Source organism: Grus americana, chromosome 1, assembly GCF_028858705.1.
Source record: "Grus americana isolate bGruAme1 chromosome 1, bGruAme1.mat, whole genome shotgun sequence".
Taxonomy (NCBI): domain Eukaryota; kingdom Metazoa; phylum Chordata; class Aves; order Gruiformes; family Gruidae; genus Grus; species Grus americana.
This window is the reverse complement of record NC_072852.1, coordinates 58,142,598-58,170,425: the sequence shown is the minus strand read 5'-3', so window position 1 is coordinate 58,170,425 and position 27,828 is coordinate 58,142,598. Positions and strand designations below refer to the sequence as shown.

The 27,828-nt window shown below is 43.4% G+C and overlaps 2 protein-coding genes across 2 annotated transcripts; one reads left to right on the top strand and one right to left on the bottom strand.

Annotated features, from left to right (window-relative positions):
• The first annotated feature begins 58 nt into the window (after window positions 1-58).
• Window positions 59-6,926, top strand: KDELR3 (KDEL endoplasmic reticulum protein retention receptor 3). Its single transcript, XM_054811072.1, has 5 exons — window positions 59-529; window positions 1,511-1,611; window positions 2,222-2,380; window positions 2,699-2,951; window positions 6,099-6,926. Exons 1-5 carry the CDS (start codon window positions 439-441, stop codon window positions 6,137-6,139), a joined length of 645 nt encoding a protein of 214 aa, XP_054667047.1. The 5' UTR covers window positions 59-438; the 3' UTR covers window positions 6,140-6,926.
• Window positions 6,925-27,658, bottom strand: DDX17 (DEAD-box helicase 17). The gene is made up of 13 exons (XM_054811056.1): window positions 27,156-27,658; window positions 22,787-22,937; window positions 20,596-20,695; window positions 20,326-20,459; window positions 19,521-19,586; window positions 19,083-19,224; window positions 16,826-16,986; window positions 16,565-16,737; window positions 16,128-16,238; window positions 15,642-15,703; window positions 15,206-15,265; window positions 10,764-11,003; window positions 6,925-10,093 (listed from the first exon to the last, which is right to left on the bottom strand). The coding sequence occupies exons 1-13, from the start codon at window positions 27,197-27,199 to the stop codon at window positions 9,570-9,572; spliced, it is 1,968 nt and encodes a 655-aa protein (XP_054667031.1). The 5' UTR covers window positions 27,200-27,658; the 3' UTR covers window positions 6,925-9,569.
• Window positions 27,659-27,828: the final 170 nt, after the last annotated feature.

Genomic DNA, 27,828 nt, shown 5'->3' with positions numbered 1-27,828 from the left:
GTTATTCCCGCCTCCGCCTCCTCCTCCCTCTCCTCCCCGGCCAGCCAGGAGCCACGTCACCGTCACCCAGCGCTGGCTTCAGGGCTGCTCAGCAGGCTCAGTCTGGGGCTCTCCAGGGGACAACCCCCAACTTTTGGCCCGGAGCAGGGAGAGGAAGGCCCCAGGGGAGAGAGAAAATCCACCTTGGGGAAAAGTAAGCAAGGGAGACGTCCAGCTTGAGTGCCTGGCAGGGAAACGGCACTTGTGGCCAGAGGAGAGGGGAGCCTGAACTTTTCTCTGCCAGAAAAGAGGGCTCCATACTCGGGGAAAAAGAAAGGTTGAGCCAGAGGAGAGCATCCGCTCGATCGAGGCTCAGGGGTGAAAAACTCCCTGCCCTCGTCCTCCCTGCCTGCAGAAAACACCTCGCTCCCTTCCCTCCGGAGGAGCCCCCCCAGCACCATGAACGTTTTCCGCATCCTGGGGGATGTCTCCCACTTGCTGGCCATCATCATCCTCCTGCTGAAGATCCAGAAGTCCAAGTCCTGTGCTGGTGAGTGCTCCTACACCCCGGGGAAGGAGGAGGGACCTTCTTTGAGGCTCAGCAAGGGGTGCGAGCAAAATGGGTGCCAAAAAGGCTAGCTATACCCCATGCACAGTGGCAGCCCTCCCCAATGGGCTTTTCAAGGGAAGTCATCCTCCTCCTCCTCCTCAGGGAGGTCTCCCTGCCAGGAGGAGAGGGCTGCGTTGGAAGGATGTGATGTGGCAAGGCGTATGGCCTCGTGCAGGTGTTGGTCTTGGGGTGGTGAAGCGAAGGGGAGGACAGCAGGGCCGGAGAGAGGTGGAAAACAAGCACAAGAAGTTGTGGCGGCACCAAAACTGATGATCTTGAGAGAAAGTCACTTTAGGTCGGAGGTCCTGCCAGCCGACGGGCAGGCACCAGAGGCTGCCCTGTCCCTGGGTGAGGAAATCAGGGCAGCGGCTTGCCACAGGAGGGTTTTGCTCAAAGTTCAGGATTTCATCCCCAAGAGACTTCGGGGCTGGGCTGCAGCACCACGGCTGTTATCACAGGTAGAGAAATAGGAGGGTCTGACTGCATCTCCCTGCCAGCGATGACTAAGCTCCGTTAGCATCCCTGGGCCAGTCCCTGATCCCACAGCTCTGCCCTGGTGCGGCAGATGTCACATCACGCAACCCCCTGGAGAAGTGGGCAGGCGAAGGGGGCGAGGGAGGGACGAGAAAGGCATTCTGATGACAGTAAGGACTGAATTGGCCAAAGCAGTGAATGCGCCCACTTAGCGCTGGTCCGTACGAGCCGAGGCAGGGCTCAGGGGCGTCAGCAGCAGCCTGCCCTGTGACTTGGGAGACTCCAGCCAGTCCTGGGGTAGGTCTAGAGCTACCACAGCACCTACACGCCCGACAAAGCAAAATGCATATGTACAACCATTTCCAAAGGAGGCGTAAGGGGAAACCACCATCCTAAGGGTCTTTCCTCTCATCTGCCTTACCTTCCTTTCTTCTCCCTGCCATGCAGGTATCTCTGGGAAGAGTCAGATTCTTTTCGCCCTCGTCTTCACAACCCGCTATCTGGACCTGTTCACCACCTTCATCTCTGTCTATAACACCGTGATGAAGGTAAGGAGAGGGCAGTGTGGAAGCAGAGGTTCCCCTCAGCTCGCCATGCTTTCTTGGGGAGGAGAGGTTACGCAGTCACTAAGTTTTTCAGCCAGAGGGAAGAAGGAGAAATTCTCTCTTTTTCACCTGTCACCAACACTACAGGGGGTTATACAGAGGAAGGGTGGATAAAAATGCTTCTTTTGGTGTCACTGGCCCTCCATTGACAGAAAAAAAAAAACCCTTGCCGCAGTCAGTGAGCAAGCTGAACCCACCACATTTAGTACCACCAAACCAGAAAAAGATGCCATGAAACAAGCCTGGGTGTCCTTGCACAGCAGGAGTGCTGACAGACAGCTGCTACTAAGCCAACCTCTTCACACAGAGTCCTAGAGGGCTCAAGCAAGTGTGATCCCCATGGTGGGGCAATCTTCAGTTGACCACTGCAATATCTCCAGCAGAAGTCAATCCACAAGCCAGCGCAGAAAAAATCATTCACCACTATCTCACTCTGGCACGGCCCCACCAGAACTGAGTTAAAAGATCTTGATTTTGCCAAAGCCGTCCTCTCTTCAAGCACAGAAGGTGTAATCACAGGTAAGGTCTTACCATCTCCCTCCCCCCCCCCCAGGTCATTTTTTTGATATGTGCCTATGTCACCGTGTACATGATCTACGTGAAATTCCGGAAAACATTTGACAGCGAGAACGACTCCTTTCGCCTTGAGTTCCTGCTGGTCCCTGTCACAGGACTGTCATTCCTGGAGAACCACAGCTTCACTGCCTTGGAGGTAAGGAAAACCTGACACAGGAAAGGGGAGGGGAGCAGCAGCCTGACACCAGGCAGCAGAGTTAGCAGCGTGTTGAATAGTTGAGATTTTTAACAGCAAAAGCAGGCAGGAAAGGCAAGGTTGGCAGGCCTTGAAGACCATAGCATCTATAGAGCAGCACAGCGCTGTCTTCTCTCAGCCCCAGCACAGCAAGCTCATTTTCCCCAACTCCAGCAGCACCACTCATCCCGCTCGCACATCGGTGCTCTGCCAGATGAAAAGCTTTGGCTCTTAACACGTATTAACCAGCACCGACTCTCCACTGATTTCACTTTGCAGATACTCTGGACCTTCTCTATCTACCTGGAGTCCGTGGCTATCCTTCCTCAGCTCTTCATGATCAGCAAGACGGGGGAGGCAGAGACCATCACGACACACTACCTTTTCTTCCTGGGCCTCTACCGCGCTCTCTACATTGCCAACTGGGTCTGGCGCTACTACACGGAGAATTTCTATGACCAGATCGCTGTAGTTTCCGGGGTGGTACAAACCATCTTCTACTGTGACTTCTTCTATCTCTATGTTACAAAAGGTAAGTAAAGGGGTTGGTATAAATCATTTGGCACTCTTGCAACGTACGGTGGAACTGCGGCTTGCCACGCATTAATCCTTATGTGGCTTTATTCTTTGCTGTGTTTGTGATGCACGTTGTCTGCCTAAAATCCAGTTTAAAAAAACCCCGTATCTGTTGAATGCAAGTGGACATCTCTGCTCACAAGGCTGTAGATGTGCATGTGAAACAAAGTAAAAGTTAGACCAGAGCTAAGCCTGGTTTAACCCCACCTTGGGAAGTTAACAATTGAGGTATATTCAATTCTACGTACATTTTGAAAGATTATGAATCACGCAAAAAAACCTTTGAGGGGAAAAAAAATAGCTGTAGGCAGACAATGTACCTGAGAAAGCAACTGCAGACATATGGAGATATTATTAAGCCTACTTTTTCTTTTGATGGAAAAGATGTAACATTCTCAAAAACTGATTCTGTAGGAAGACGGGCATCTGCACGGAGAAGACATCCCTTTGTTTCCCAAAATCAGATGCCCCTTCCACTTCAGTGCCGGGCTTTGGTACATGGCTACATGCCAGAGCTAACAAGTGCATTGAGGGCATAAAATTTGGTAGAACACGGTATGGTTGGCTGAGGTTGAAGTACGCTTTAAAACACTTTTCTGTTGAGGAGGATGGAATTTGATGAAATCTAGCTGGGAGAGCAAATATTTTCTTCCTCCTTCATGTTCCTGAACTAGTCTGCCAAAAGCAGGAGTGATGGCCCCCATTTGGTGTTTCAAGGGGTGGATCTTTGGTAGCTTCATGCAATATACCCGCTGATAGAGAGGTGACAGGAGCACTCGGCAGGTGGCTGGCCTTGGCAGATTAAGACTTCCTTCTGTCATTAAAACATTTTTGAGGCCAGAAAAGTACTTTGTAAAACTGCCATCAAGGTGCTCCACGTCAATTCCTTTTTTTTATATATATATTTTATTTTAAACTAATTCCCATTTTAGCTTCACTCAATTCATGTGTCCTGTGTCCTTCTGCATTTTGTGAGAAATCCGTACCCTTTGTAGTTGCGGATGGTGGAACAAAAGGTGGGAAAAAACAACTGCTGGCTTTCAGTCTCACATTGCTAGTGATAAAACTGTGAAATTTAGATGATACGGGAGGCAGAAGAAAAAAACTTTTGTCGCTGGGACATCTCAGCAGGAAGAGAATTGCTTTTTTTTTTTTTTTTTTTTCTTTTACACAAATGTTCTGGATCATGGGAGAGAAAAGGTGACTGAAGATATGCAAATGCTTTGCAGTCATTTATGAAAACTAGCAATATTATAGCAGGTTACATCTCTCATACTCTTGCAAAAAAACATCTTTTCAAAACATTTCTAACACAGAAGAGCTCAGACAAAAGGGCAGCAATGCTGCAAAAAAAAAAGCAAAGATGCATTATATAAAGAAATGTATTTAATCAGACTTCAGAGCCTATACCAAAGCATTGTAAAGGGATTTTTATAGAACACAACTTTTCTTTATCTTGTTTTCAAAACTAGATGTGTTCCTTTCTGTTTAACACAAGGGCCTGAAAGAGATTCCGAGGAAGTTTTTAGCTCCCCAAAGCTGGTATTTCACAGAACAGCTGAGGTTGGGTGCAGCTTGAGGGGGGAATCATCTAACCCACCCCCCTGCTCACAGCAGGATCACCTAGAGCAGGTCGTTCGAGGTCCTGGGTCCTGTCCAGTCAGGTTTTGCGTATCTCCAGGATGGAGGCACCACAGCCTCTCTGAGCAACCTGTGCCAGTGCCCGACCACCCTCACTGTAAAAAGTTTTTTTCTTATGTTTCAGTGGAATTTCCCATTGCCCCATCACTGGGCACCACTAAGCAGAGTCTGGCTCTGTCTTCTTTACTCCCCCATCAGGCATTTATACACATGGAGAAGATGCCCCTGAGCCTTCTCCAGGCTGAGCAGTCTCTTACATCGAAGGCTTAATCATCCTTGTGGGCTTTCTGGACTTGCTCCAGTATGTTCTCATCTCTTGGACTGGGGAGCCTAGAGCCAGACCTGTCGCTCAGGCCATGGCCTCACGAGGGCTGAGCAGCAAGGAAGGACCACGTCCCAGCGGTGCAGCTCCGGAGGCGGTTTGCATTCTTTGGCACCAGGGCACACTGGTGGCTCACGTTCAACTTAGCGTCCACCAGCGAACCCAGGGCTTCTGCCAAGCTGCTTTCCAGCTGGGCAGCCCCCTGCTCCACCCCAGGAGCAGGACGTGGCCTTTCCCTTTACTGACCTCCATGAGACGCCCATCAGCCCATTTCTCCAGCCTGGCACAGTCCCTCTGACATCTGGTGCATCAGCAGCAGATCACAGAGGGTGTACTCTGCCCTTTCCTCTGTCGCCAAGCAGTACTGGTCCCAGTTGCCACCACCAGTGCCAGGCCACCAGCTGGACCCCACACCGTTGACCACCGCACGGCTGGGGCAGACGCTTCTCCATCCACCCCACCTAAACCCGTGTGCTCCAGGTGTTTCCAAAAGTCCTCCCATCCCAGCTTCAGTGAGATGAGGTGGGGCAGGCACAGGGCAGTCTGGCCACACGTTTATTCAGGTCAAGTTTTTAAGAAAAGGAGGGGAGGAAGCAGAGAGTACAGCAGATAGAACAGCAGACTCCATATACCATTAAGAAAAAAATGGGGAAATTAAGAGGGTCCACACATGAGAAAGAGTAACCATGGAAGAGGAAACAACAAGAACCTTTTAAATAGATTTTGGGAGTTTTCCCCCCTTAAAACTTTGTACTGATTGTCTCCCCTCAAGGATCACATAAGTTCTTCTCTTTTCTCTGGATTCCTTAATTTTACCCTTCTCACTAAATTTTCCCAGATGCTCCTTCCACAAGGCACAGGATTCTCGGGAGCCGTTAGCGTACGTACAGTCACAGCCGAGGCCAAGCAGTTGTTACCTAAGTCAGGTACAGGCTTATTCCTCCCCGCCTACAGCGGCACACGGAGGGTGCCTGAGAAGGCCCATTCAATGCAGTAGCCGTAATTTCATTGCCATTTGCAAACCTGGCCATCCCCTACCAAACGCCCTAAATAGAGACTCCAGAAAAATAATTTGTTGAAACAATGAAATGGTTTAATTCCCCAGAGTTCCTTCATTACTTTCTCTTTCTCTTTGCACAGTCCTAAAAGGAAAGAAGCTAAGTCTTCCCATGCCCGTTTGAAGACCTTCCCACAGACAAGGCAAGAAATCCCAAAGATGAAGCTCTTAAGATCACAGCTTCCCTTTCCTGGCCCTTTTTGACCAACGGATGGCTCAGCCGAGTTTCACTCCAGTGCCAAGAAGACAGTGAGGCCTGGAAAGCTGGTGCGCTTGGCATCTGTATGAGACTTTCCCTGGTTTTTTTTTTAATTTTTTTATTTCTTTACTTGAATTTGGTGCTAGGTAGTGCTGGCCAATACCAAAGTAGTGCAAATTACTCGCTCCCGGCTCTTCCCAGCACCTCCAAAATGCACCTCCACCTTGACTGTGAGGCAGCACAAGGAGTGCAAGGGAAACTTACTATCTTTAGTCCTTCCGCCCTTTAACGAGCACCTATGGAAAAGGGAACGTGGTACCATAAAGTTCGATATCATATGCAAAGGCCACCGACCCACGTCACACGTGGTCACTTCTGACAGAGCAGATGCTACAAGCTATTATTTTAACTCTGTATGAACTAATATCCTCCTGAAAGTTACCTCTGCCTGACCCCCTCATTCGACTCAAGTCCAGTAACATTCAGGAAAAATACATTCCCTTCAAATGACATCAATCTTCCAATTCCACAGGTATCCAAACACTTTCGGTTCCTCATACTCTACAAACAGGGATCATTTCAATTAAAATTCAGTGGGTTGCCAACAGGTGTTTCCAACTCCTTGAATTTGACTTTTTTTTTTTTTAAGAACTGGGAAGAACGGGGGCAAAGATGGTTTTACACTCCACAAATAAAGACAAAGTTCACAATTTATTGACAACAGTGTTTTTATTTATACCTACAAAAGAAAACAAGATGGTATCAAAAGGACAATTTACAAACTAAGAATAGTAACATAGCTCTTAGTATCCTGTGTCTGAACACCACAGATCTATGAATCTCTCAATTCAAGTCTTCATTAATACAACAGGAATGTGTTCAGAGACCAGCAGGTGTGTTAAACAAAACGCTGATCCCACACAAAGCCACTAACCCTTCCATTGTTCAGAGAAGTCCAAACAGTAAATTCCTTCAGGAAGTGGGAGGGGAGGAGACACCCAACTCATCTGGCACTCCCACAAACTTTATACAGATTGAAAACAACGCAAACAATACTAGACACTAATGCTCTTATCAACAAGGGCCCTCCAGCTGGTGTACGGAACAGAGCGGCGAGCACCAGGTGGGACAGGGGCAGCACACGCCATGGTGCGTTTATGCGTTCAACAGCCTGGTTAACACTCTGAACTGAGCCGAGACCCTGGACTTCAGCTGACCTTGATGGCAATAAAGCACTGCAAGACTTGGCACAGATGTTTACGTGTGCCAAGTTCCCCCCAAAAATAAGTGAAAGCTATAGCAGACTATAAGGCAGCTTTGGCGGTCCAGAGACCCTTTTTAAAGCCAGTCGGTGAGATGTCCTACTCCTACACCCCTCAAACACATTTCTGCATTGAACTTGAAAATTTAAAAAACCAAAAAACCCTCCAAAAAACCCAAAAGCTCTACATTTGCTTGTGAGGGAGGCCAAAGACAAATCAGTCAGTGCCTGGATAAACGAAATGTTTCTGGCTTTCATTTATCACAAGCAAAGGAACTTCCTGCCCCAAGTACTGGAATTAGAAGACGGGACGAGGGAACTGAGTTTCTGGAAGATCTCTCCCTTCTCCCTCTGTGTCAGCAACCTACCTGTGTACTGCACACAAAAAATGTGCATTCATCCCCCAAAATTTTACTCTGGGAATAAATTAAATTAAAAAAGAAATCACTTCTGTATAAGCAAGCTCTTTTCCTGGGCTATAAGAAGTTCCACTCTGCTACAGGAGGAGTGGGCTGCCTTGTTCATCCATATGCAAGAATGCCAACAAAAAAAAAAAAAAATCCACAAAACCCTGCACTCTCATAATGCAAAGATTATGCTTCACAAACCAGGAGATGTATCCATTCTTTTGTAATGTTACCAGATCAAGAGCAGCCAACTCCTGTTATCATCTACTGTCTCTGAACCGTCTGGTATTAGAAATAACAAGTCAACAACATGCTTTACTAAAGGGGAAACCCCCCTCACACCCACCTTAGCCTGTAAAATAAACAAGTTTTATTTACGTATTTACTAAAATTTCACTCTTCTCTAACATTTTCTAAAATGCTACCTACCTGCGAGAGCTCAGCTCAAAGGGACCAATGGAGCAGGGAAATGCACTCAAAGCCAGGAAAAGCAAGAGTCAGAGCAAGGTACAAAAGAAATAAAGCTTCAGAATCAAGATGCACTAACCAGCTCACCGCTTACCTCATGGAAAGGAGATTCCAGGCAATCTCCTCCTCCTCCTCCCCTCCTCCCCTCGCCCTCCCCCCAGCCCACCCTATTCAAACCTCTTTAAGTGTGGAAAACTCAGTCACGTGTTATTCAGCATAGCGGCATTCAGAACATACCCCCTGGCAAAAGGTACTTTGTTTGTGAAGGACAAATGAGACGCGCTGTTCATCTCGGTTCTTTCTCGTTTCTGGGCTCTCAAATAAGACTTCTCTCAATAAACCCACCAACCAAGAATTTGAGAGCAGAAACTAATTTGAGGATAACCAGGCTCCACCCATGTGCAATGCTGCAATTTAACAATCATAGGGAAAGAACTTACAGCAGCGGTACCTACAGTCACTATCTGGTTTTCAGGTATTGAATCCAAGACAGGTTTGGTCTCAGACACTGGGGTTTTATTAATCCTAACTTCCCTACTGCAGGCTGCTACGGGTACCAGAAGATGGGGCCACTGCTTCCAGAGCTGCAGGAAACGCCAACAATGTACCTGGGTCATTACTCTGAACACCGCCCAGCTCAGACAAATGAGCAGAGTTTTCTCTATAGAAAGTCACCTACAATAGATTACAAGCAATAATTGTGAGCTATTTAAAAAAAAAAATTAAGATTAGGAGAAGTGAGCATTGCTCCCTTGCATTTATCATTTTAAATGAAGTGCTTTTTGGCTCCTCAAAGTTTCCCACCTCTCTTGATACTTCCTGAAATTAAGTTAACGTGTTACAGAACAGAAACTTCCTCCCCTCAAAAGCAAGTTTTCACACAAACCTTAGACACCAAGATGATCAAGCTGGGACCTATCTGCCTTATACCCATTTCTTTTAGAGAAAATAAAATTTCCAATTTCCTCACATGCAAGACAAAAAATAATAAATTTTCCAGTCAACTATATATATCTCTTAAAAAAAAAAAAAAAAAAAAGAAAAAAGAGGACAGGGTCAGTAATGTGGACTGGGGGCCATTTTTTGATGGGCTTGAGGGATTTGAATGGTGAATTCTAAGTCTAACCTGCATGAGAGAGACATCACAATGGGAAAGAAGAGAAAGAAAAGGTTCCTTTAAATGCAAGAGGTCTACACTGGTCACCAGTGGGGAGTGGTCTCATTTGCGGGAGGGGGGAGGGGGAGGGGGAGGGGGTGGATACTGGTAGGTGGCAGTCTGTCCCATATAGCCCATCACGTTAGTGGCAGGGGGCTGCGGAAACTGTTGTGACATGAGCGGCTGTGGCTGCTGGCCCGAGCGCCCCACCATCCCTGCATACTGCTGTTGGGTAGTGCTCTGTGAGGTTCTCCCAGCGGTGGCAGCTGTGGTGCTGGCACCATAGCCACTAGCACTGTACTCTGCAGTGCCATAGCCACTCGTGCCATAGGCAGCTGCTCCATAGCTCCCTTGAGTGTAACCATACTGGCTCTGTGCTGCCCCAAAAGCAGAATTTGGGCTCCCGTAGGCACTGCCATAGGTCTTGTTGGCTCCGTTGGCATAACTGTCACCACGCTCACGGTCTCTGAAGCCACCTGAGTCTCTCCGGCCCTCTTTCACTCCCCGGAGCCTCCTGTCACACTCTTCCTGGTACATCAGGTTAGGGTTGTTTACTGAACTGCTCGTTCGGTAACGAGAACGACCTCCTGGCGATGAATATATTAAGATTTAGTACCATGAACAAGTTTTAAACAATGAACTCTGGTACAATTATGCCACCCTTTCTCCCCCTTCTACATCCACAATTTTGCCCACAAGGAGCGAGTTCTCTTGACTGACTGTAACTTCCCTGCAGAGCTGTGCGTATGTCTGTTCATTTTGTTCAAGGTATAAATATGAAGTTCAAAAAGGGTTCTTAATGCCCAGAGACAAACAAAAAAGAAATTCAGGACTAACTTGGAACACAAAGAAACTTACTACTGCTTCAGGGAATGGGAGCAAAAATAGTCCCTGAAAGTAAAGTCAGTGTATCCCTTTGCTGATTTCAATTTCACATGTGTATGCACACACATCCTGCTGCCTATGCTTAGGTAGGAACTGCAAGGAATTAATTAAATTCAAGCATTAGCTCTGCGAGGGCCTTATCAGGAGAAAAAAAATTCTACAGCTAAGGTGAAACAGTGGACTGCCTCTTTTTTGGACAGAAATCTACATCTACATAATGTGTTGAGATCTCGGGTACGAACCAGCTTTATTACTAATCAGCTGTTTGTTACCTTAGACTCACACTTACTACTTTCCTACCTTCTTTTCACCTTCCCTCCCTCAAAAAGGGGAACCTATTCCCTCTGTAGCCCTTTTCCCAGGTGCCTTTACCTCCACCACCACCTCCTCCTCCTCTGTGGTCCACAAGCTGCATCAGTTTTGGATTGATGGCTTGATTGGCTTCTTCCAACACTTTGATCAGCTCCCTGGCTTGTTTCAGGTTTCCTGGTGTGAAGAAGGTGTAGGCAGTACCTTTGTTGGTACTACGTGCAGTACGGCCAATACGGTGCACGTAATCTTCAGAGCTGTTCGGATAGTCGTAGTTTATCACAAATTTAACATCTTCCACGTCTTGAAGTGCCCAGGTGCGAAGCACAGTGAAGGGGTGGGGTTGAGGAAAGGGGAGAAGAAGAGAGGACGTGCCAACGAAAGGTGGGGAGCACGAATGCAGGTGACAGTAATAAGAAAAAAAAATACAAAGTTAGTAATTGCACAGAATAAATACAAGACAGACTCATCCCAAAAGAGTAGAAGACTCCAATTTCAGATCATCAGGAACAAAGATCAGTGTCCTGAGATACAGTGGTAATTTTAAAGCAGTTTTGCCCTGCACTCAAATTCATCCTCCCCGGAAAGCATTTCTCCATCTTCATGTGTCAAAGACACTGATGCTTGTGAATGAGCTAATCAAATTTCCTATTTTTTAAAAAGCCCACAATCTGGAAAGTGAAAATGCCACCATCATACAGAGCAAACCGGGGCAGAGGAAGGGCAGAACTGCCATGGTAAAGCTTTTACTCTGTTGGGAGAAGTCTAACAAATAATAACGGTAATAAGATCACTTACCTTCCACTTGGTAACATGAAACAAAAGGCAATCTTAAAAATATTTACTTTTACAGTCCTAATAAAATACAGTTAACTACTTTCCCTAGCCTTAAGACACTCCAATTACATTAGTATTATTCAGCCAACTTATTAAAAATTATTCAGACCTAGAATATCTTCACTTAGCTTTCTAGTTACCACCAGAATGCATTGCACTAACATTTCACCATGCTGTTCCGTCCAGTTCTGGCAAGCTTTCGTAATTTGGACAATCCTGAATGCCATTAACAATTCCCTACTTCCAGTGACAGATGAAAGCAGGAAATTAAATTCTCAAAATTGCTTTATATACAAAATAACATTAAAATTCAGGAGATCAGAACTTCACGCCTTTTGGAAAGTCAGATTTCATAGGGGACAAAAACAAAGTAAATGTTAGTGTAACACTTCAGTGAAAGCACCTCAAGTACCAAAAGCACCTATTTGCTATAGTATTTGATACTTTAAAAAGCACGGTATTACAGTAAGTGCCCTAATAGCTCATTAAAAAAAAATTAAAAATCTGCATTTTAAGAAGAATATTCTGAAAATATCCAAGATAAAACACAGATTTTTGTGATTTCTTTTTTTTTTTTGTTTTAAAGAGAGAAACATTCTCTGTTTGTTACCAGACCGATGCACACTCCCTCCTCCTGTGGGAAACCGCTGCAGCCGATCCCGTCTCTTTGCCTTTTATTTTTGGCGGCCTCCTTTCGAAAACTCCGCCCTCTGACACGGGACCACTGGAGCGCGGGGAGCATGCATCAAGGGTCCATGGCAGCGAGAAGTCCCCACACACGCTCGCTCTGTGAACTGGCTTAGACGCTTCTCTGTAGCCCCATTTGGTTGTGAAGCGCCGGAGAACCTGGGTTCAGGTAAAAGTTTCAGGTCCTCCAACGCTTTTTGGCCCCTACTCGGGGTTCTTAAGGGGCAATTGTCAAAAAAATGAAGATACAAAAATTACATCCAAAGGGTCAGACTGCATCTATTGCCCAGACTGCATCAATTTCAAAGGGGTTGTAGGAAAAATAAAAACAAGAGGGTTGTAGTGACAAGAGGGGGACTTTATGTCTGTTTCTTATTACAGCAAAGGGGGGGGCTCCTCAGTCTTTGCTGACTCCAAAGTCCTGAATCACACCAAAAAAAAGGGAGTGAGAAGGCAGGTTTCACAGGGGGCTGCGCGAGTCTCCAGCTAGGGTCCTTGATGCAACAGAGTGTTTTTTTTTAAAAGGGGAAAGCAAAGTAAAGAGAGGAGTACATATGACAGATTGCATCTTCACAGCCAGGGTTGTAACTAGTCTGACAAGCTGCAGGCTACATGATCCTCAGTCAGTCCTGTTTTGCACATCCATCAGTAGCAAAGCGACTTGAATGACCACAGAGGATACAAGGACGTGCTTTCCCGGCAGAAAGCACAGGGAATTGTAGCTACCAATGTAGACGGAATTGACTTGACTGGGGAGGAGCGGGAAGAATGGGAAGGCAGGAAGAGGAAAATGCAAGGGTGTTTTCCAGACTAGAAAGTGGTCCTGGTAGAGCACACAGCTCGCTGAAGAAAGACCAGAGCAAGTACAAGACTCTGCTTCTCCAGTCTAGCATGCTCCAAAGTCTTTGCACACACTCGCAATCTTCCTGCGCTATTAGAAGATAATGTAGCAGGATCAAGAATTGAAACTGTACATCATTTTTGACAGCTACCTGGGAAACATTCCCTTTGTCAGACCATCAGAGTACCCTAAGGCACAGACAGTCTCCAATTATTAATCAGGAGAGATATAAACTAGCAAACATGCTAGTCTAGAGAGCTGTTTAGACCATCAATGTAGATGTGCCCCCACCCCTGCACTGAGAATGATCTGCAGCTGATATCAAAGCTTCTGTTAAAGAAAACAAAACAAAACAAATTCAATGTTTTTAGTTTAATAGACTGAACAAAAAAATAAAGTAAAAAAAAAATATCAGTGCAGAGAGAGGACCTCACTCCAGGGAATTATCACAAAGAAGTCATTATGGGACTCAGAACTTACCTGGAAGAAGCTTTTTTGAAACCAATGTTCCATTAGGAAGAGGGAAAGCCCTGGTGACTCAGCCAAAAGGCGCGCGCCCCTGTTTTATGTTATTTAGGTAGAAGCCTTCACTTTCCAGGATCTTGGAGGAAGTCGTCCAGAAGTTTGCCAGTTAAGTGACTTATTTTAAGAAGCAGCAAACTCAGGGCCCCAAAATAAGCAGAGATGTTGTTCAGTAACAAGAAACAGACTCTGGTACCTTTCCCCCTTAGCTCAGGTGAAGTGGAAGACGGGAAGTGGGGAGACTGTTTTCTGAAGTGTTATCCAATTGAGTAGTTTTGGGGGGAGTGGTTTTTTGAGGGGGGTGAGGCCGTTTTAAATGTCTAGGCAAGATGCACAAAGAAGCTACCAGCACATAGCAAGCCTGTTTAAAAAACGCTGCTAGAGAAAGCAGCTCTCTTTCATACAAACTGGTTTCAGGCCTCAGTCCCTTCTCCCAACAGGCCCAAGTTCTAACTGCACAGGTCCAGACATGACCCTAGAGGGCAGAGACTGAAGTCCATACAATCACCTCTCCGAGGAAGTGTTGGACATTTTTTGAGGGGGGAGGGGAAGGAGGGGTGAAGGTTGTGTGAACAAAGGCTGCCAAGTCTAGTAATGGTCTGCCTGTATTAAAGTGACCATGTGATGCACAGCACAGCCACCCTTTCCACACATGAAAAAAAGAGAACTCAGATAACTGAGATGTTTAACAGCTAGAGATTTTTCTGAGCTTATTTGCAATGACTTGCAGTAATTTTGTCTAAAATTTACTACAGTGAGACATCAACCCCCAAGTAGTTCATCTTCTACCAAACTCAGGGAGGGGACAATATTCAATGTCCATTATTAAACTCAGAGCACTTCAGAAGTTATCCTCCTCTTCTAGAGGGGACAGATGTGTAAGAACTGTGCTTAGCACACAAAGTGTTTCACAATACAAATATGGTTCTTAAAAAAGGGGGCACGACTGATGCATCCAGACAGATCATTTTCATACCACCAGAATAGAGCTGTGGAATTTTGATTCAATTACACATTTGGGTAACACGATGTTAAAGGCCATATATAATCTCAGTGGTCCTGCCTAGAAGGAACACAGAGGAGGGAAGGTTATATGTCAAGACCAAAGATCTGGAGCAGTGCTTTCTCAGATGTGAATACATCTGGGGGCGGGGGGTAAACATGCATGTACACTGGGGTTGGTATGTTCAAATCTGTGGTGTGTCATATGGGGAGAATATTAGCTATTTGCTGTTGAAATGCTCTCCCACAACTTCCTACTTGAACTTTATCTGACACGCTCTGAACTGAGAGCAATCCATCCCTATCATCCAGCAACAAAAGCTGGATTTGGGGAAGAAGTGAGTGTGGTGGAAGGGTTGGGTTGCATAATTGGACGTCTCTTCTCCCTCTTGGCGATCGATTGGTCATGCCTAGGCCTTGCTGCAGACCAAAGCCTGTTCATTAGGAGCAGGAAGAGACTTTGAATATGAAAGAAAAAAAAAAGATTAATGTTAAAAAACGTATTTCACATGTGGGGGAAAATCACGCTTTGAATTTTTTTTTTAAAAGAAAACATATTTCAGTCCAAAGAAGAAAAATATGCAGCAGTAGGCAAGAGTGGTCTATGTGTACAAACCTAGCCCACGAGATGCAACGTCGGTAGCAATGAGGATAGGAGCCTTTCCAGAACGAAACTCTGTAAAACAAAGCATGCTATGAAGTAAGATTTTTCAAAAAGGTAAAAGTTACCTGAACTTGATTTACACTAAATGCTCACTTTCCAGAATCTAGGGAAGATGGGTCAATTTCAGAAACCCCAGCAAGTCAGGATATAATGTGTCAAGTATTTTTTAAAATCCAGCTCTCTGGGTTAAATAATTTTTCAATTGTGTTGTCAAAAAAAAAAAAGTAAACACAAATACTGAAATTAACAGTACAAAGACAAAGGAAGTTCTTTTGAAATATATCTATTGGATAAAGAAACAAACAAAAAAAAGACAACTGGAAAAAAGCACGTCTTGGTAAATTACGTACAGCAGCCCGAGTTATTGTCCCCTCAGTGATGGACTCACCATTAAGCACCCAATCTCTTTCTGGCTGACTCTTGTCTCCATGGATACACATAGCTGGCCAACTGCCAAACAGAGATGCACATTAGTACAGACAGAAATTACATATATTAAAGGCAACAGGAAATATTTTATTCCCTGTCCTCCTCTGGCCTTTATCTACCTAGCACGTATACTGGTTTATTTCTTGCATGTTAAAGCCACTACCTACATCAATCACCTAAGCCAAATCGCATTTGCTGTATTGATACAGTCCCGATCAGCGTATCCATATTCTGATACACTAAAAGCTGCCCAGCTTACAAACTCTCTTGCACTAATGCTTTGATGGACTGGAACCTTCTGAGAAAATAAGACTGAATTCAGCCAAGAAAAGAACGGACAAGTTGTTCCGAACAATAGCATCATGAACATTTAAACCTTACTGCTTTTGATTACAGTTTCTGTTTCGCACTAGAAACAAGGGGAGGGAGGGGGGAAGCTAATCACCCATCTCTGCGCATCCTTCGAGTGAGATCATCACATCGTCTTTTTGTCTCCACAAAGATGATAGTCTTGTTTTCCTTCTCTGCCATGATTTCTTCCATCAGTTGTATCAGCCTAAAATAGACATGAGAGCCAAGATGTATATCCACGTATACAAGAATATAGAAGCACTCTCTCAACGTAGACTGAGAACATATACAAGATGCATCCATATAAATAAGTCAGTATCACTTACACAGAATTTAGGTCTGTTGTACAACGGTATGCTTTAGAATATACGCAACAGACTAGTTAATTACAGGACTTACTTATTTTGTAGCAGTCAAAGGTTAAATAATAGTACAAGTAACTTCACCATTTGGAATTCATATTTCGCTTTCAAAGCAACATAGATTTTTTAAGTACAAGCAAAAACTGAAACAGTAGGAAAATCAGCTTACTTATGGTCTTTCTCACTTTCCATGCATACATCCACTATCTGCAGGATATTGTGGTTGGCACTCAGCTCCAAGTTTCCCACATTGATCTGAACGTAGTCCTGCAGGAAGTCCTCGGCAAGCTGGCGCACTTCTTTTGGCCAGGTGGCACTCCACATCAGAGTCTGTCTGTCAGGCTAAGAAAAAGGGAAAATGGATTTATTTAAGGTACTGGACTTTGAATGGGAAACCAAAGGAGGTTGTCCTTTTACAAGGTTCACGCACCCTTATCTGGTCAACAATTTTACGAATTTGGGGTTCAAAACCCATGTCCAACATCCTGTCTGCTTCATCCAGCACCAGGTATGTACACCGACGAAGGTTGGTCTTTCCTGCCTCAAGGAAGTCAATCAAGCGACCTGGTGTAGCAATGCAGATCTCCACACCTTCAAAACAGAATGAGGAAAAAGAGTAAGGCTCTTCATTTGAATGTCAATTGGTATTTTTAGTCAGAATGAATCACCTTCCAGAGCAAAACTGTGTTAAAAAAAAAAAAGCACCACCCTCATTCGTACCCAAGATTGAGTCATTTCAGTAGAAGCCCTAGTTTCTTTTAATATTTTTTCCATTCTGAAATTACTGTTACAGTGCAATTAGAATAATAAATGCAGTATAGAAGCTAAAAGCTTATGTCAGAAAACACCAGCATAGAGCTGTCCAAAAATCAGAAGTAAAATAAGCTTCTACTCAAGCCTGACCCACCTTCATCCAAAATTATACAGTCTAAAGAGCTCTCTACAAAAATGAGAGCGAACTCCAGCTAAACTCCCCATGTTAAACAAACATGAAATGCTCCTCTTGCTGTACAAGTCAAATTACTTCCACCTTTTTTTTTTCTTTCTTAATATATAAAGCCAAAACATGGCTTTAATACTGAGTAATTATGCACCAATAGTGACAGACAACCACCCTGCCCATATCTGTTAGCATAAAAACAGAATTCAAATATTCATAAACTAGTTTCAGGTATGGCAATTTATACATTCCTTAGAAGAAGGGACTGGTTTCCACCAATTCCCAAATATTACAGGTGAGTTCTTTAGTGTCACTGAAATGTCCACAGAAGGCAAGTTTAGGTAAGCAGTGAGGTGAAAAAGAGCAAAACCCAAACAGCTTTCTTGATACTACACTTACAGATGCAGAGTATTTTGTGGCAAACCAGATATTATTGTCTGTGTCAGCCTGGACTCCTCAGAGCTGTGAAAGCTGGGCATACTTCCAGTTTCTATAAAACTCATGCAAGAATTAGATTTCTAATGCAGCCATTAGTCTGCCAGGGAGACTGAAGAAACTGCAATCTCTGTTGTCAACAATGTAATCCTCCAAAGTAAATTCACTGAATACCCAAAAAATCATAACTGAGGAAAAAAAAAAATGTTTTCTGGACTCTATCTATTCAACAACCTTTGCTGCAGAAAATACTAAGTGATCATGCGAAGACAGTAACGTCTGAAAGGACTGAAAGCACCGAACCTGCCCACATGCTCCAACCAAATGGTTCTTCATAAGCAGAACGTGTATTTTACAGCACTCCAGAAAGGTGTGCAAAACCCCACTGAGCTGATCCTCCCAAGGACTCTTCATGTAACCTTTGACTCTTCTACTGAAGATACTACTTTTGAATTGGAATGCACTACCATTTTCTTCAACAGAGCTACCCCACAGACTTCTACCACACATCCCTTTATCCAATTATGGCAGTTTTCAATAATGACTCTGCAAATTGCAGTGGTAAGTAAAATTTTCTGATTTCTTGAGTAGATCAGTATACATAAGCTTACTTTGATAATACTTCTTGCATCTTTTCACAAAATTCTATTACTTTTTTTTTAAATCTAGTGAAGATGAAAGCCAACAGCACATTCCCGCATTTGAAATTGTATGTTACCAGCCCTTGACATGAAGGTTAGGTCACTTGAGTGCTACTGTGTTACAATGGTTGCTGTAGAACCATGGTTCCTCATCATCCCCAAGTCCAGTCCCTTGCTACGTACAGAAAGTAAGTTATAGAACGTAATGGGGTTCATGAACAGAAAGAGAGTTTAGTGCTTAAGAACAATAAAAACCCCACAAAACCCACTGTCTAAAGAAGTTTCTATACATTCAGAAATTAAGTTTGATTATTTGAAAAAACCCCTGCAATCTGGCTTAAGGGAAAAAAAATAATCATTCTTTAAACTTGCTGCTACTGTATTTCCTCAAAATAACCTGTTCTCTTCCTGGTAAGGTTCCTTTCCCCCTTCCTATGTCCTGATGATCTTCACAAGTGGAAAGTTCAAAGACAAAACAGAAAGGAAATCTAATATCCAAGTAAGTCGCTACACAACAAAGAAGATAAATACTACATGCACCATCACTGTAACTGCAGAAATAGTCGCTCATTCATGTGCACACCCCTTCCAAACAGGTTTTAAGATGATAGCTTTATTTATTTTACAATACCACTTCCTCCAGAAACTACAAACACTTGTTTTAAAATTACCTCTTTCTAGATCTCTGATTTGGGGACCTTTGGGTGCTCCTCCATAAATGCAGGTACTCTTCAGTCTTGAACATTTGCCATAATCATCAGCCACCTGCTGCACTTGCTGGGCCAACTCTCTAGTAGGTGCTAGAACCAGACACTGCAAAAGGAATCAATTCAGGATAGCCAAGCTGCACACACACCCCTAAGTTGAGGGCTCCACACAGACACCATAAGCAAAGTTGGACCATCTGCTCTTTATTAGCTAAAACATTTAAATATCTTTAGACTATGTCAGCAATTGCACAGAATTTCAACTAATGAGTGGGACGTTCACATTGCGATAGTAAACATTTCTCTACTTGCTATCCTGATGTACCAATTAAATAAAGTACACATCTCATTAATGATGCCATGCCATACACACAAAAACGAAGAGAACTGACAAGCACTTACAATTGGGCCATCCCCTCTCTCCAAATATGGCTGGTGGTTGATGTGAACAATTGCAGGCAACAAGTACTGAAACAGAAGAACTTTACGTCAAGACACAGGACTTCAATATTCAGTGCCCATGATCACCTGCCATGACAACTGGATCACAGCAAGAGCCCACTTAGCCTAACATCCCTTCAAGAAGCCAACACCTGATGTGAGGGACAGCAAGAAATCTTGGCTATATACAAATCAGGGTTCTGCAGACCCAGATACTTGTTATCCAACGGAATATAAAATCTTCAGAGCTGAACAACCACACCTGCTTTGACATGAGCACAAAATATAGTTGCTCGGCACCTCTGAAAGGCAGGCTCATTTAAATTTGGAGTCTAAGTCAGTAGCATCAAGCAATGCTGGCTGTAACTAATGCTTTTCATAAAGGATAAAATTCTTTCTCAACAACTGCAGATTAATTATAGCTTGAAGACTCAACTATTCTTTACTTTAACTTGCATAGTTAAAACAAATATGCTAAAGAGCACCTACTGGTTTTTTAAACCACAATGTAAGCATAGACAAAAAAAGAAGTGACTAAGCATGCAAAAAGAAAGGCGCACACAAAATACATGCCTGTGAATAGGACAGGCTAGTTGAGTTGATACTTCTCACCCATGATGCAATAAAGCAAGCTTTAAAAACATGTAATCATCTCACTTTATGCTTGTAGTACTGACAAGTCCAAAAATTACTAACAAGTAGCCAAGGGTAAGTTTTGCAAAGCAACTAGGAAAAATTAACCAAATAAATAAAAGGGAATACATACTGCTAGTGTCTTCCCAGAGCCAGTCTGTGCAATGCCCACCATGTCACGACCACTGAGGGCTAGTGGAAAGCCTTGGCACTGAATTGGAGTGGGTTCTGTGAAGTTCTGGTCCATCAAGGCATCCATCACATACTCTAAGAATTTAAGAAAATAAAAAAATTTATTAAAGGTTAACTGAGGCTTCAGAAGACCTTTTAGAAACAGAACAGGCCTAAACAGTTATTGTTTCTTAGAAATTTTCATTATCTTAAAGAACAGCAAAATACTTACGTGGAAAGCTACACTGGTGGAAGGCAAACACAGGCTTGGGGCAGCCCTCCATTCCTCGAATTGTTATCTCTTTCTTTCTTCGCAATTCTTCAACTTCATACTATTTATGTGGAAAAAAAAATAATATGCAAAGACAAAGGTCAAACGTCAGCATGGACTTAAAGTGCACGTTTCTAACTATTAACTCACTTCACACCTCTATGTAACAGCTTCATTAGAGAACTGAACTGAAACAGAAGCCTAAAAAGGACTGCTTTCCTAAGGATTTTGTCTTGAGATTGAGCTATCACACAGCTTCCGCAATATTCAGAGGTATGAGCTATGCAGTCTAGAAGGACTAATGTCTGTCTCTCCTTCCAACCAGCCCTTTTTAATGAAAAGTATATTAATATAGTATTTTTAAGAATTTTATTCTTCTTCCAGAGGTCAGAAATGATCAACAGCTGCAAAAGTGATTAGAAACAGAGGATAAGAAACATGTTTTTTGTGGCAGTGATAAGAATTAAACAAAATAAATAGGCTGCAATATACTACGAACAAGCAGAAGGCAGGACAGTCCCACTCCTTCAATTAACACATTCCAGAGGTGCTTAAATACAGAGCTCTTGCTGGACAACTCGCAACTCAGAAATGTTGCTTGGAATCTTTTTGGAACCAGCACATTTTTTCCTGCATGGAAGAAGTCCAGGCAAAGTCATAGTGATGTCCTAGGACCTCACAATTTTTTTTTATTAATGGAACTCCTTAAAATATTTCTGAAATGTGTATCTACATGACCATAATTTTAGGATTAGAAAAAGTGGTTTATCTTTGTCTAGGTTACCTTGCAAGTCCAACTGCATTTTGCAACATGCTTCTGCCATTCATGACCTTATTCTAATGCTCATTAAAAAATCAATAGAAAGATATACATCAACACCAAACACGCACTTTATCCAAAGCAATAAATTTACTGTGAGAATCTCTTGAGCTTGAATGAAAAGGTAAAAAAAGAAAACAAATTCTGGGAAAAACATGAAAATCCTTTTAGCTGGCTAAGGCAAAGACAGCTACAGCAGCTAACACTAACTGTGGTTCAGCAGTTCAAGTTGTTGTCTCTTTAAAAAGCCAAGGACTCCTTCAGCTCCTTTATGCTATATAAATATCTCATTAATATTTCACATGAAGATTTGTAAGTCTACGTAATTGGATAATAACATTTTGTTTGTTTCCTTGTGCTGAAAATGAAATCTCTTAATTTTTGAATATAAAAAGATATTAAAGAGGAAAAAATACTCTAGACTCAGGTGGGGTAGGAAGGGGAGACTACTGTATCTACAGAGTAAATACGAAGTACTGCATCCAGTTTTGAGCCCCCAGTGTAAGGAGGACATTGTATTAACAGGGCATGTCCAATTATAGGGGCAAAGCTAGAGGTTGGAGCACAGGTGGTACAAAGAAAGACTGGGAGCACTGGATTTGTTTAGCTTGGGAAAGAGAGACTAACATGGGAATTTAACTGCTACTTTCAACTACCCAATGAATCGCTACAGAGCAGATGATGTTGCAAGTAATTACTGGGGGGGTGGGGGAGAGGATGGAATACCATGAGAAACATTAAGCCCTGGGACAGCCACCCAGAGAGGATATAAACTCTCCCCATCCCTGGGGAATACTCAAACTCAAAAGGACAAGGCACTAAGCGAGCAACCTGCTCTAGTTTTGTAGCTAGCCCTGCTCTGAGCAGGGGATTAGACTACACATCTCCCACGGCCTCTTTTAGCCTGAATTACTATTATTATTATGATGATGATAAAATATTATTTCAAATGTTTATCATATATTTCTGCCACTCTTAGTTCATTATTTTAGGCTCTTTCAGGGCCTCCCCAGTACTACAGCTCTCAAGCCCTCTAAGTCTTATCTACACTGATGAATCGTTAGACCAAACAAGCATTATGATGCTGAAATACAAATGACTAAATGTAAAATATCTCTCATAAAACCAGCTAAGAGCAGAAGCCTCACCTTTGCTAATGTTAAATATTGAAGGCAACTAGAACTGGTATCCTGCAGAGTGCACACATACCAAACAAGTTTAATGAAAAGACAGTTCTATTAGACTCTGTCCCAGACTTCCTAGGACAAGTTTTTCCACTTGTGACACTTCCTGTTCTAGGCAAAATTGAATGGACAGGATCTGAAAACTTACCGGAGTAAGCCTGGCCACTTCCGGATGTTCCACGTAAAAATTCTTCTCAAACTTGGGCAGTTCATTCAAGTCCCATTTTTTCTTACGCAAACGTTCCCCTGGATTACCAAATTTCTTTGGAGGAAGAGGACCTCCACGACTTGCTCCAAACCTGAGAATGTCAATGTTGGTTATAAACAAGAGTATTTAATTACTCTAGAATTTGCAGTTTTCCTAAACATGTTCCACCCTTTTTCTCCTCTCCTCAAGTTCATGCATGAGCACAATATTCTAGCAAAAGTCACTCTGTCTCTCCCTCCTCCAATCACTATGATGGCATACAACTTCTTGAAATAACACAAACCTGCTCTAAGTCAGTTCTAAACCCAAAACCATTTTAAAGTTTCCCTCCAATACAGCTATTTGTAAGTCAATGCCTTAAAGCTCCTGTCTCTAGGTTTCCACCTCAAGGTTCCCTCCCTTGGGAAAATGCTTTAGGTACAGCTACAGCACTTATCTTTTATTGAAGCTGACAGTACACTTAAAACATGGTTAGATGAAAGGGATGAGAAAAACCTCTAATCACAAGCTCCTTCTATCTCTCTCAAGGTTCATTTTACATAAAAATAGCTACTTCACTGTCTCCCCCTCCATGTCTTCTTTCTTATCAAGCACTATGTCTCAAATGAAAAACAAAAGGGTGAAGAACTGAAAGTAAACAAGTCCAGCCAAACCTGCAAGTCCCTCTGTAATTCTGGAGCCAAAGAAATTAAAAATAAAATTAAAATCTTTTTAAAGCTGAGTCTAACAAAGCGGAGGGGGGAAGTACCCGGGAAAAGTCATATCCTCTCTCAAATGCTTTTGATGAAGACTCAGTAGAGTAAGAAACTAATGTTTATCCTGCTAAAAAATGCCTAACTAGCAGAACTACTCAGAAGTTACTGCTCTTTCTCTCATAAGTTTTCCTCACCCAGTTAATTTAATACACTTAAGAAGGTTAAGAACTAACTGTAATGACTAACTGATGCATTAGACAAAACACAAGCTTCTAGCAATAACTTGTAAGAGTAATGGAAAACCAAGTGGCATAAAATGATTATTTACTGCAACTATTAAAAATTATATATTTCAAAATTGCACAAAAAAAGTTATAGCTGTTTCATTAGTATCATAAACACAGCAGAAGGTACTTTTCAAAATACCATCAGATCAAATTTTGTCCTGATTCAGATTTGGTTAATAAAGGTAGAACTTTTTGCAAAACATGAATTCATGAGAAATGCCCGTTTAAAACAAGAGTTTTATTTAGATAGCAACTCCAAAGTGTCTGCACCTTACCCAGGCAGACCGCTATAAAAAACTGTTAATGAAACAAAAATCCCAAAGCAATCTTCTTACACTAGTAACGGGGGGGTTGCTAAAAAATAAAGACCATCGAAATAAATTTCTGAATTATCTTAAGGACAAGACTATCTGTTCAGACATTAACTACATTTGTTCTTTAAACCACTTCCCAATGGAAACTACAAATTATAGTGACTAAGAGACCAAAAAAATCAGAACTCAAATCAACATTATTAGCAGGAAAAAGGGGTTACATTGTTGGAAAAGCTAAGTATGGCAGATACAATTTAACTTAAAATCTGCTAAGTTAGTTATAAAATGTTTGCTTTGTTGCAACTGGTTCATTAAATCTCTTCCCTCTCCTATAAATATCCCTTATTTTCCCATTAGTATGTCGATCATATCCCCCAGACAGCCTGCGCAATCAGCAATTTTTGTCATACGTAAAGACTGTGAAACACAACTTCAAAAATGAATTTAAAAGTTATTTTCTTTCACGACCACGTTAAAAGCAATAGTATAGATTTTCATTTACAGGGTCATTCACATTTACAGAAGATGTCTGCTACTGATCAGGCTAACTTGAGGTCAAACTATTTCTGTATCCAAGTAGTTCTAACAAAACCCACGCTCTCACTGAAATCAGCTGGAGGTTCAAAGGGTCAATGAGTTTCTTTATGAAAGGAAACATATGGAAGAACTGATTGCAAGACTGGACACTGAAACAGCTGGGTATGATGAATATTTGCTCCACAGCTATCCAGAGGGAAGAATCAATATATTTTACATAGAAGTCACATAGTTTCAGTTCTCCATTCTTATATGCAATATGGCTGTATGCTGACCTGAAAGAAGTGAGCCCTGCAGCAGTCCTGAAACACTGCCTCTGAAGTTCATCCGCTAAACTGGTAGCGACTGACACTTTACATTCCGATTACAAGTAAAATGAGATTCCAGTTCCAGTTAAACTGATTTAAATCTAAGATTATTCCACTGGTTTGCCAAGAGTTCTCTTTTCAAGTGTAAATTCAGACTGACCCAAAACATTCTTCTCTAATACTACTGGTGTCATCATTTCTGGGACAGAACTGAGTGAATTTGTTAAATTCCAGAGCAAAACAGTACAACTTTCCATTCTAAGAAGCTGCCTACAACTCATTCCTGACAGAAAGAAAACAGAAAGCCTGTATTTATTTAGTTTACAGAGAATCAGGACTGAGGTGATAAGCTTTCAAATGGCACTTAACTAGCATGCTGGGTGGCCCAAAATTTTATAGAGTTTATTTATGCAGTATGATGGGTGTTAGTGGCTACAAATATTTTAACACCTCAAATGGACATCTGTAACCAACTGAATCCTGATGCATTAAAGCTTCCAGGATAACATGCCAAGAAAACGATTTTCCATGCAAATGTCCAAAAAATTCACAAAGAAGTGCTCCTTTTACTTATGCAAAACCCCAGATTTAAAAAAGAAGCATCTGTCTATAATCAAAGTCTTTAAAATGAGATTGCACAAATTTTAAGGCACGCCAAGTGTTGTGACAATGCTTTGGACGGTGTTAAATAAATGTATATAAATCTGCATACTCAAACTCACTCACTAAACTCCAAAAACAGCTGAGGTCTGAACTGTCTCAGACTTGCCAAAGCATTTACTCCAATGTCCTTGTGTTAAACTGAACTGGAAATCTCATAGTGGAAAAACACCAGAACCCTCCTCTCTGAAAAAAAATGAAAGTATCTTTTAATTTCAGAGCATGAAATGTGGGAGTAAGATAAAGCAAGGATACAACTATCTCTCTCCACAGACGAGAAACTCAATGTTAAAATGCATTGCAACATATAAACAAAATATTCCTGAATCTCCCAGTGGGTAGGGAAAACAAGGGGGAGGGGGGAGGAGGGAACAAAAAAAAGAAAAAGAGAAGATATATCAACTGAGATCTAGTCTGTCATATTAAGAATAACAGAACCCACATGATATGTTTATTGTTAATCCTTGAGGATTATTTCCTTGAGAAAGGAGGCCTAACTACTTGTGATCTAAAGGACAGAAAACGCCACCCTCCTAAATTAGTTCTAACTTTCTCTCTAAAAAGGCCTGGGATGAATGTCTTATTACTTTCAACCCTTATAAAACCTCAAGTCTCACACTAGTTATATACTACACTGCCACTATATTTATTGCTGCCATCCTTGGAAGAAAAAAAATAAAATCAAACCTGTAAAAATCTATTCCTTTTAATAGCAGAATTAAGAGTATGAAGCAGTAGGCCTCTGCAGTGCCACACAGACAACTCCTGTCTGACTGCTACATAAGCTTGGTCATGCTCCTTAAGAGTCCAGGGCCATGTTTACTGAGATCACCCTCCCGAGTACTCAAGTTCCCTGCACAGCGGCACTTTTCAATCTCATTTCCTCTCACGATAAGCCTGGGAGTGCAATTGAGAAAGATCTTTCACCAACTGCCATCTTTCTAGCAAGTCGAGAAGGAGCAATGACAACCAGAAGGGCAGAGTGTCCAACCACCCTTGCCCGGGCCACCAAGACCTTCGTGGCTTGCAGGAGGGGGGTGGCGGGGGGGGGGGGGGGGGAGACCGGAAGGGGGGTAAATAGGGTAAAGGAGGAGAGGCCTGGCAAAAAAATAAATATAGCATAGGGGAAAAAGGAAAAAGCAGGCCTTAAAATTGAAAGCAAGGCACACAAGGTTACACATGAACGATGGAAAAGATAAATAAATAAATAAAAAGCCAACCAACCCATCATCCCTTGCTGCCAAAATCGTACTAATAAAGTCTCCAGCTACCCCCCACTCCTACCCGGGAATTTTGGGGGAAAACGCTCCCCTCAATACAGCAAGCAGAACGCGCCCCCCTCGTCCCACGACTCCTTCCCGGCCTTCCTCCCACCAGGCCCCCAACGCGGGGGAGATGGCTCCCTCCACCGTCCCCCACACCGTGTCGACCCGCGCCGCGCCACCTCCTCCCCCCCATCGGCCCGGCCTTCCCTTCCCCCTCCCCAACACCCCCCCCTCCCCCCTTACCCGCCGCGGTCTCGGTCGCGGCCCCGGTCCCCGAAGCCCCTCATCGCACCCGGAGGGGTGGGAGAGAGGCAGCGGAACGCCGGCCGTGGGGACGGCGAGGGACTGGGGGTACGGGGAGACGGTCCAGCCAGGGGCGGCTGTGTCTCGGAGGAATCGCTTTGCGCCACCTCGCTTCTTTGGTGGGATACAAAAGGAGAAGAGGTGGTCAGTGGGTCAGAGACCCGCTGGACGTCGGCGGAGGGAACGGCGGGGCTCTCGGTCGACTCCAGGGCCCGTGAAGTGTGGAGACACCAGCGTCTTCTTCCTCCGGGCTCCCGGCACAAAATGGCTGCCGCCGCCCCAACCCGCTTCAGTTACGTTACGGGCGGCCCGGCGCTGCGTAAACTGCGGCCCTCGAAAATACCTACGCCTATTCCCGGAAGCCAACTACGCCCTAAACTCGGTTGGTGAAACAGTGCTCCGCGCCGCAGGCAGGATACGAAAGGTGCGTAACGTTCTTTACTTGAGCCGAGTCCCCGTGTGAGGAAGGAAGGGAGGAGAGTAACGCTCTCCCTATTCCTCAAAGTCTGCTACGCAAGGAGTCAACCTCGTAACCCCTTCTGGGCGGTAGGGAAAACCTAAGCTGAGGCGTACGTTACGTAAATACACGACGTACGCAAGTTGTGTAACTTAG

What these genes read in the sequence shown, in the direction of transcription:
- KDELR3 (XM_054811072.1), top strand. Translation starts at nt 439, where the DNA reads ATGAACGTTTTCCGCATCCTGGGGGATGTCTCCCACTTGCTGGCCATC. An exon ending in GAAGTCCAAGTCCTGTGCTG is followed by an intron (nt 530 to 1,510) that starts GTGAGTGCTCCT and finishes CCTGCCATGCAG; the next exon opens with GTATCTCTGGGAAGAGTCAG. An exon ending in CTATCTCTATGTTACAAAAG is followed by an intron (nt 2,952 to 6,098) that starts GTAAGTAAAGGG and finishes CTCTTTGCACAG; the next exon opens with TCCTAAAAGGAAAGAAGCTA.
- DDX17 (XM_054811056.1), bottom strand. Translation starts at nt 27,199, where the DNA reads ATGAGGGGCTTCGGGGACCGGGGCCGCGACCGAGACCGCGGCGG. An exon ending in CGCGACCGAGACCGCGGCGG is followed by an intron (nt 22,938 to 27,155) that starts GTAAGGGGGGAG and finishes TGACATTCTCAG; the next exon opens with GTTTGGAGCAAGTCGTGGAG. An exon ending in AGGAGGAGGTGGTGGTGGAG is followed by an intron (nt 10,094 to 10,763) that starts GTAAAGGCACCT and finishes ATTCATCGCCAG; the next exon opens with GAGGTCGTTCTCGTTACCGA.